This window comes from Salvelinus namaycush, chromosome 5, assembly GCF_016432855.1.
Source record: "Salvelinus namaycush isolate Seneca chromosome 5, SaNama_1.0, whole genome shotgun sequence".
Lineage (NCBI taxonomy): Eukaryota > Metazoa > Chordata > Actinopteri > Salmoniformes > Salmonidae > Salvelinus > Salvelinus namaycush.
This window is the reverse complement of record NC_052311.1, coordinates 70,126,219-70,132,571: the sequence shown is the minus strand read 5'-3', so window position 1 is coordinate 70,132,571 and position 6,353 is coordinate 70,126,219. Positions and strand designations below refer to the sequence as shown.

The window sequence follows — 6,353 nt, the reverse complement described above, 5'->3', positions numbered from 1 at the left end:
TTACTTGTCTGTCAAAATGTAAGTAATATTTATTCATACTTCATACACACCAGGTCATCATTTCAGTTATAAATCTTCATTGTGAAATATTATATTTCAGATAAATCACAACAAGGTTGTTTTACATTATATTACATATTTAAAATATATTTGAACATATTATGCTATTTTCAAGTAGACAACACTAAATGCACTGAAAAAGGTTTCAATGGATGGGCTTAATACACTGAGTTAAAAAGTATCAATCTAAATAGTGAGGACTGGATTTGGCAGATAAAACAAATGTAATCCCTTCCAACCTCAATCAAAATTAGCGTAAATACAGCCTCTAAAATAAATGTCAAATATAATGAAAAACCAGGGGGATTTCATGTAACATTGTAACATATAAAATAAAGGTATAAAACCGTGTGACAACTGGAAGCGCTAACTGGAAGCGCTAACTCTACTGTATGTTGCCTTACTATTAATGTCAAATCAAAACAAGGGCTATCACATAGTGTCAAACAGAAAACCCCAAAGTAACAGACCTCAATATAGTTTCTGCTGTTTTGTCTTAAGAAATGATGTCAAAGGAAGCAGATATCTGTTAGACAAATTATCAAAAAGAATCCTTTATAAAAACTCATGTAAAGACAGATATGGTTAATATGGCTGAGATATACGTTCGTTTGCATCCTGTGTAACAGAATCCGTCCATACACTGGTTCTGGCTTTGTATGAACAAAATCTAGCAATATAGTTTAAGTATCTGGCCACAATGAAAAATTAAATATAGCTATAATTATGTTTACGACATGAACTGAACTCTAAGAAGAAACTCTGACAAAGTGGGCAAAGACACGGCACAATACAAGAACAAGAACAAACATTGACTTCATCTTCGCCTCACCCTCTGCATCGTAACAAGGACCTCAATATTCAAAGATAGTGGGAACTGCACAGTAAGCTTTATCAAAGGGCCTCTGTGGCCTCAGTTCTACAGTTCTTACCCATTTGAGCGCTCCAGCGTGCTCATTCTTCTCCTCAGTGGGGTTCTATGGTTCTATGGTTTGGGGAAGGCCGAGACCCTGAGGATCTCCAGACAGTTGACTGCGATTAGCGCCCCGGTCAGCTGCCTCCACTGTCTGGTGATTGGGCTCTTCATCTTGTCCAGGGCCAGGTGGAGGTCCTGGATCATGTCCTGGAAGCCCTCCCCGTACAGCTGGCTCCATGAGTACAGGAAGTCATAGGCAGGTTTCCACATAGACTACAATAGAGAGAGGAGGATCCACAAGTTCAGTTCAGTTTATAGTTGATAGTTCGGGAATCTATCAAATCAGAGTTGATTCGTCATATGCACAGGATACAGCAGGGTGTAAACGGTACAATGAAAGCAGTGGAAATAAATCTATAGCCCATCTATAATGGACTATACAAATAAAAGTATTGGTACAGACTTCCTAATCCTTGTCTGTTGATCCAATGAGATCATGAAGGGGTGATCTCCTAAGAACAACACATTTTGCTAAATACAACAAATCAAAGTCAAATGAACTAACCACGGCGCTAACTTCTCCACTCTTCCCCCGGTGAGGTGCCTCGTAAGCAGCGATCTGAGCACTGGAGAGTTTCCCCAGCCTCTCAGCGAGCTCCCTCCACCTGATACCCAGCTCCACCGCCGTGGACAGGATGACCATGTTCTGGATCAGATGGGCCACTAGAGCCTGAGAGTCCATCTTCAACAGACCCTAGGATGGAAAAAGCAACATACAAAACACTTACTTGAAATGCAATAAATGAAGCGCATTTGGAAAAGAGAAAAAGTCATTCAAAACAAAGGTCAAGCTGGTTTGAAGATTCTTCTCAAACCTGAGACCTATCAAACATGCCCCGTCCTTTTCTACACTTACGATCATGAGCTTGTGCTGGAACTTCTTCTTGCTGTTCTCGGTGTGGCAGTCCTCCTTCAGTTTCTCCAGCACGCAGGCCACCTTCTCAGCCTCTGTTTCAGCATGTCTCCGTGTGATAGTGTCGAGCGACAAGCTCGAGTAGCCCAGGGCATCAGCGAAGCCCCTCCAGCTGGGGATGTGTTCGGTCACCAGTGTCTGGATGTCTGAGTAGATGTAGGTGAGCTTCTTGAACGGCAGTGCCATGTTGTCCAAGAGGGTCTCGGTGGTGAAGTCAGTGCCGTTGAAGTCAATCACTTGGTCTCGGGTGATGAGTTTGACGTTCTTGCAATGGACCAGGCCGGTCCTGCCTCGGAGGAAGCCGATGTACCACTCCTTGACTTTGGACTGGCCCACCGACCTCACGGTCTCTCTGGAGAGGAGAGCCACGGTGTCGCCCTTGAAGTACTCCAGGAGGTACTCCACTCGCGGTTGACGGAGCACTGACTTTAGTGCCACCCCGTAACACTGCACCTTCACAGGTCTGGTCCCGAATTTGGGGAACTCTGGGACGGATTCCTCCGGTATAGCTAGCGATTGACAAATTTTGTTTCGCATGGGACCTCGCTTTTCAGAGCGAATAGGTGCCGCTGCAGGGGAAGACACCTGGAACTCTGCTACAGTGACACTGTTTGAATCCCTCACCTGGAGGTGTAGTTTAAAGGAATCCATCTCCCCATTGCCCATCTTGGCCAGCTCAAGAGGCAGGTGAATGACTTTACCCAGTTTGAGTAGCCCTTGTCTCACCTCTTTCCTTTTATCCTGGGCTTTGACTTCGAACTTTGACGCTATGACGGAAGTCGAGATGTGTAGGTCATTCAGTCTCTCTGGGCTAAACTGGTGCTTCTCCCAGAGCTGTAGCACCAGAGGGGGCAAGTTTCTGCTGCCCCTGTGGATATCTGAGAACGGAAGCCTCGGTGGAACATTATCGTGGCAAGAGACGACCACGACCACTTTGAAAGACGGATGGATATACTTTGGGCCATAAACGGCGACGGTGACTTGACGATCCAGGTAATCCCAAACGGATGTAGCAGGGGGCTGGATAACCGAGGCCTCTGCGGCTACAATAACATAGAAATTAGACTTTAAGTCTTGAAGATTCATCTGCATGATGTTCTTGTAAATGTAACAGTCCTTGACTTTCTGATAAGGTCCCTCTCTCTTGTTGGACACTAGTCCCACAAATGTGGTCATGACCTGACTTATCGGATCCTTCTTGACCTCCGCGACCATTTTCATTTCCAGCGAGATGGATTCCTTTCCGCTCGTGTTGCTGAGACTCACCTCCAGGAGCGGACTCACGGTTGTCATGTAGTTGTTGTTCAGCCCGTGAGGGGGCTCCAGGATGGCTTTCAGTGCAACCTCCTGAACCTCCCCAGCAGGAACAAGGCCCTCTGGGATATGGGCGGTAATATCCGAGTCTGGTAACTGTAGTGACCCTCCGCTGTGACCTATCTTGCAGACTATCTGAGAGTCGGTGGCTTGGGTCTGGGCCCATCCAGGACTCTGACTCATTAGGCCTAGGTCAAGACATGACCTCGTTAGCTGCCTGTGACTTAACCAGGCCATTTTGTAAGCCTCCCGGTCATTTTTCAACCACTCAAAATCTGCATTCAGAAATGGGCCTGCTGACAATTTGAGGCTGTTTTCCCTTTTCGGTTCCTTTCTCTCCAGGTCGTCGAGAATATCCGAGGCACTCTTCCATCTCCCTGATTGTCTTATGCTCTTTCGCTTGGTATCCGCAAAATGGACGAAGTTTGTTTCGTCCGAAGATGTGCTACTGGCGTCAAAGTTCTCACTGTCAAACAGAGTCGAAAGTTCATCTTTCTGTATTGATAGATCAGCGTTCGTTAACGTTTTGTCATTGTTTGTGTGTAAAATGTCATCCAAAAACGGATTGGATATAGACAGTTTGTTCCAGAATGGATTTGTGGTTTGACTTCCATGTTTGACCTCCGGCTGCAACACAGGCCACTCAGAATGTTTTGTCACTTGATTTATTATGTAACTACTCCCTGTGAAAATACAAAATATCTGTGTCAAATCAAAGCCTTACCTACTAATATAAAACATACATATGAGAACATGGTAAAATCACACAGAATTGTTGCTCTTTAAACAGGCATTATTCTAAATGAGGGTACCACTCAAAGGAGCTACTGTACAATACACATAATGCAATCCTATATTTGAAATAGTTTCATAACCAGGGTTGCAAAAATCTAGTAACTTTCCCAAGACTACCAGGTTTTCCAAAAATCCCGGTTGGAGGTTTCTGGATTTCCTGCTTATTCCCTCATGATTCCGTGAATCTTCCAACTGGGATCTCTGGAAAAGCTGGGAAAGTTCCCCGATTTTTGGAAACCTATTAATGACATCTAGTTCAAAGACAATATATTTCATAAACGTTAGAGTAGGCTACCATTTAAATTGTTGATGTTCAGCGTTCCAGTGTCGTCTAGATCAATCAACGTCCCCTCAGATTTGCTCCTAATGAGACTTCCTTGGCGAAGAAATGACTTTGCTCTGACAGCTGCCATCTTTACATCTGTAAACATTAAGATTCATAAATTACATACACAATTACTACACCTAAAATTGCAATCAGTTCGCATAATAATATAGAGTACACAGTATAACCTATTTAATATTTTGCCGAATTCGGAGGGTTGCCGTGGCTCGAATTCGGGTCCAGCGGATGTCAAGCCAAGACCTTAACCGTTATGCCAAGAGGTCCGAACCACTTGACAAGTTCGCTAGGTGTCGAGTTTAGGTCGCTAAAATATATAGGCCAATGTCGTACAATGTTATATGTTTTCTACCCTAGCTGTTTATTCTATAAAGCGTGGCTACAAACATGATAGTTTAAGAATATGGATAAAGTAGCCTACAGAGGAATCTAAAAAAAGCCTATGGAACCACAGAGAAACAACACATCTAGATAGGCCTACAGTTTCTTTCGTTTACCAAAAGTTGTTTTGTGGTGCCGTAGTAGGGCTCGCCGATTTCTCCAATTAATATTTTTAGGCCATATTGCCCAGCCCTATGCCATTGTTAGTCCATTTCCTCCACACTGGTTCACACCTGAAATTGTTTACCTGAGGCTACCTTTGGGATTAGTTTGAGGTAACCTATTTTACAGAGCATAAAGCATGAACTCATTCAGACTGTAATTTGTTTGCGTAAAGGGAGACTTCTTATCATTCATGTATAGCCTATGTTGCTGTCGCAGTGAGTCAGTAATAATTAATTTGGGTTGTACACGAGTGCACACAAACAGGTTGCTCTTGTCTGAGATTCAACAATCAGTTATTCCGCAAAACCGATTATTGAATGTGTGGGTGGGTGGGTAGCCAATCCTCCTGTCGAATTTCACCTTCGCGTTATCTCGAAATACAGAAGCCTAGTTCAGGCGCACCTGTTGGATAGCCTACCTTATCGCTGAGAAAATATATAGAGACAGAGCTAGCTGTGAATAAACCATCATCATCGACAAACCATCATCAACATTTGGCTACATACAGTATGACTACTGTAATAGTTGTTTTTTCACATGTAGAAATTCTGCTCCGCGGTCTATGCCAGATTTACAAAAATACAGTTTCCGCAGTCAACAGGTGTATTTCAAACGCTCGCTTGTGCGCTTCAACTACTGTAAACCAGTGGCTATGTAGTTGTGTATGATAAAATATATATAATAATAAATATATATATAGCCTAGATGTCAAACTTTCAAACACAAGATAGACCTACCTGTACTATGTTCATACACATGTTATGATTCTGTTCGGCTACTAGATTTGCACACTTGCCTACAATTTCCAACGTCGGTAGAAACCGCAGAAATATTGTAACAATATTTACTTACTATGTCTCGCCAAACGGTGTATCAGAGATGTCGGGGAATCTCACTTTTGATCCATGGTAATAAGGTTTCCATCATAGCCTTATTTAGACACTAACTTTTTTTTAGGAAGCGAGTCAGACCAAATCCGATCTTTACACCTTCACGCCACAACTCTCGCCGTCTGTTTGCTTTGAAACTACAAGCATTCCGGGACTAGTAGTTCAAAACAATGAGGCTACTCTTCAAATGAGCTGGTTTAACTTTATTATAAAACTACAATATCCCTAATGCAATCCTGTATTTACGCAAAGAGTGTTGCAACACCTGAAACTCAGCAGAAACTAGGTAGTTTCAGTGTTCTGTCATTACGGTAGATATACTTTTTTTCTCCCGCGGATGCAATTATGTGAAGGCCAGACAGTTCAATTACAAAATTGGCTCATCATGCATAATCATTTAAGCTATTATAAATGATGGGTCATAATAACACATGTATAAGCTATTTACTAATTGCTTTAAACAAAGAGTTTTGATTAGAAGTTATATATTGTGTTACTCAATTAGTGCATTTAGTG

At 42.7% G+C, this 6,353-nt stretch overlaps 1 protein-coding gene across 2 annotated transcripts; it reads right to left on the bottom strand.

Annotated features, from left to right (window-relative positions):
- Positions 1-5,967, bottom strand: macc1 (MET transcriptional regulator MACC1). 2 transcript variants are annotated; one of them, XM_038995119.1, is made up of 5 exons: positions 5,800-5,967; positions 4,354-4,479; positions 1,893-3,946; positions 1,542-1,730; positions 1-1,249 (listed from the first exon to the last, which is right to left on the bottom strand). In XM_038995119.1, the coding sequence occupies exons 2-5, from the start codon at positions 4,469-4,471 to the stop codon at positions 1,046-1,048; spliced, it is 2,565 nt and encodes an 854-aa protein (XP_038851047.1). In that variant the 5' UTR covers positions 4,472-4,479; positions 5,800-5,967; the 3' UTR covers positions 1-1,045. The 2 variants fall into 2 exon arrangements, with proteins under 2 accessions (XP_038851047.1, XP_038851048.1); XM_038995120.1 differs by lacking the exon at positions 5,800-5,967 and adding an exon at positions 5,685-5,759.
- Positions 5,968-6,353: the final 386 nt, after the last annotated feature.

Excerpts from the sequence above, each read along its gene's own strand:
- macc1 (XM_038995119.1), bottom strand. The coding sequence starts at position 4,471 with ATGGCAGCTGTCAGAGCAAAGTCATTTCTTCGCCAAGGAAGTCTCATT. Across the intron at positions 1,731-1,892 it reads TCCAGCACAAGCTCATGATC|GGTCTGTTGAAGATGGACTC; the intron begins GTAAGTGTAGAA and ends TTTCCATCCTAG. Across the intron at positions 1,250-1,541 it reads GTGGAGAAGTTAGCGCCGTG|TCTATGTGGAAACCTGCCTA; the intron begins GTTAGTTCATTT and ends TCTCTATTGTAG.